This window comes from Tachysurus vachellii, chromosome 13 (genome assembly GCF_030014155.1).
Source record: "Tachysurus vachellii isolate PV-2020 chromosome 13, HZAU_Pvac_v1, whole genome shotgun sequence".
Lineage (NCBI taxonomy): Eukaryota > Metazoa > Chordata > Actinopteri > Siluriformes > Bagridae > Tachysurus > Tachysurus vachellii.
In genome coordinates, this window is record NC_083472.1 from 900,001 (window position 1) to 902,500 (window position 2,500).

At 40.0% G+C, this 2,500-nt stretch overlaps 1 protein-coding gene across 4 annotated transcripts in view; it reads left to right on the top strand.

The window, feature by feature from the left end:
* Positions 1–2,500, top strand: part of akap13 (A-kinase anchoring protein 13) — a 74,819-nt gene that overhangs the window by 60,667 nt on the left and 11,652 nt on the right. For 3 of the 4 annotated variants that reach the window (XM_060885184.1, XM_060885185.1, XM_060885182.1), the window contains exons 19-22: positions 397–464; positions 601–655; positions 1,329–1,479; positions 2,119–2,228. In XM_060885184.1, the coding sequence (XP_060741167.1) occupies positions 397–464; positions 601–655; positions 1,329–1,479; positions 2,119–2,228 (384 nt within the window). The remainder of the gene's footprint in view (positions 1–396; positions 465–600; positions 656–1,328; positions 1,480–2,118; positions 2,229–2,500) is intronic. The other variant, XM_060885183.1, reaches the window with a different exon arrangement.

Genomic DNA, 2,500 nt, shown 5'->3' on the forward strand with positions numbered 1-2,500 from the left:
AGGACAATAAAACAGAAAAGTAACAAAATGTGTTAATCTTTTATTAAACAATCTCTTTAAATTTCTATTAAATTTATTTTACTAAATGTTTTATGTTTTTATAACAAATGTAAAATATTTTCCTGTTTATTTCTCGGTTCTTCGCTCCAGTGAGATCTCCATCTTCGCTTCACTCGCTGCACTTTTGTGTTGTTTTTATGTTCATTTTATGGATTGTGTTGTAAAAAGCCAAACACAATAAAGGGTAAAGGTCCCAGTGAACAGGGTGTGTAAATCACGAGAGTCGTCTCTCACACTGAACACGACAGATCAGGAGATACAGACGGTGGTGACGGCAGCGGACGCAGCAGTGAACACACTTTACTTCTGATTAAAGAAAACTCTCTTTATTTACAGACTGCAGTGTTTACGTCCATAAAGGCTGCAGAGACACAGTGCCTATGTGTGCCATGGTGAAGATGAAGGTAAATGACTACACTGTGTGTGTGTGTGTGTGTGTGTGTGTGTGTGTGTGTGTGTGTGTGTGTGTGTGTGTGAGAAAATACATCACTGCCAGCTACTTGGTGATTATATGAGGAATAAATCTATTTCTTTCCTCAGCAGCAGTCAGTCACTGATTCTGCTCCTCCACCTGGAGCTCTGGCACGAGGAAAATGTGAGATTTTATTATTATTTTTATAAAGTTTTATACAGTTTGTGTGTTTTATTGTGGCATGTTGATGTTCTGTCACTTCACACTTCACTTTGTCGGTAAGTGTAAGTGTGTGTGTACGTGTAAGCGTGTGTGTGCGCGTGTGTGTGAGTAAAAGTGTAAGTGTGTTTGTGTGCATGTAAGTGTGTTTGTGTGTGTGTGTGTGTGTGTAAAAGTGTAAGTGTGTGTATGTATGTTTGTGTATAAACACAGTAATGTCCTATTTAACATCCAGAGCCCCCTAGTGTACAGTCATGCTCAGTACACGTGTGAAAACAGACACGTATTTACACGACTTTTAAATACTTTCCACTTTGTGTGATTTATTGATCCATAATTGTTTTGATTAATTCTACTTCTGAGATCTGTTTGTAGCCCCGCCCCCTTTGGACACCGTAGCCCCGCCCCATTTGGACTCCGTATCTACTGTTACGTCACACTGTCTGTCTGTTGAAGATCTTTTTTGGAGATAAATAAAATATTCCCCTGTGTTTTTGTGCCCCAGTTTAAACACCGTAATGTGTGTAAAGGTCTTGGAAGGTTCTGGAAAACATCTGGCTTTGTTGTTGCTGTTTGTATTTTTAACTACGCTGCTTATCATTTGTTCTGTTCTTGTGGTGTTGTTCATAACTTTTAGCCTCATCGACGCGAGAGCGACCCTGGTCCACGTTCATGCTCCCTGAAGATCAGACGTCTCTTCCTGTCCCTCCGCCCAGGAAAAGCAGCACCATCATCCCGTTTAACAGCGGATCTCTGTCCAAAAGTATCTCCATCAGCAACATCGCAGGGTAACATGCTAACATGACTGCTGACACAAACACTCTGACACACACACACACTTACACACAGACACACACAGACTTGCACACAGACACACACACGCATACACAGACAGACACACACACACTTACACAGACACACACACGCATACACAGACAGACACACACACACTTACACAGACACACACACGCATACACAGACACACACACACACACACTTACACAGACACACACACACTTACACATAGACACACACACAAACAAACTTACACACACAGACACATACACAGACACACACACTTACACACATACACAGACAAACACACACACACTTACACACACATACACAAACACACACAAACACACACACACATTTATTAGATCAGGGCTGTAGATGTGTATAGAATCCCAGTTTTGTGGTGAATGTAATTTTTTCCAGTTTTTTCTCCTTCAGCTTTAGAGCAGTTTATTGGTCAGTAAATGTGACTTAAAGAAAAATAATAATAATAATAATAATAATAATAATAAGAGGTTGATGAAGAGGATGGATGTGTGAAGCGCTGCACTCCACACGGTGCTCATGAGTGTTAGTGTTAAAGGACAGCTGTGTGTTTTGTAGTGATGTGATTGTGTTCCTCTCGTCTGCAGACAGTCTGATGAAGCTCCTCTGAAAGCGCTGAAGATTCTGTCTCAGTCCACAGACTCGCTCAATAAGATGGGGAAAGTGAACGAGTCCACGGAGTCTCTCACTGATGAAGGTAAAACTCGGGAGGTTTCGTGACTCTCGAGGGCTTAAGATCCGAGTTTTAGTTTGTTGGGTTGTGTTTTTGTTTTATCAATAAAAATAAAAAATATGTCGTACATTAGAGCGAGTTTTAGATGGATGCAGATTAATGATAATGATAATTAATGATCACTACAGAACGTCTCTGATTTCATTTGTTTTGTTTTTGTTTTATCTGTTTTATCTTATTTGGTTTGTTTGTTACAGTGATGCATGAACCTATATATAATCAGTAAAATGGTACAA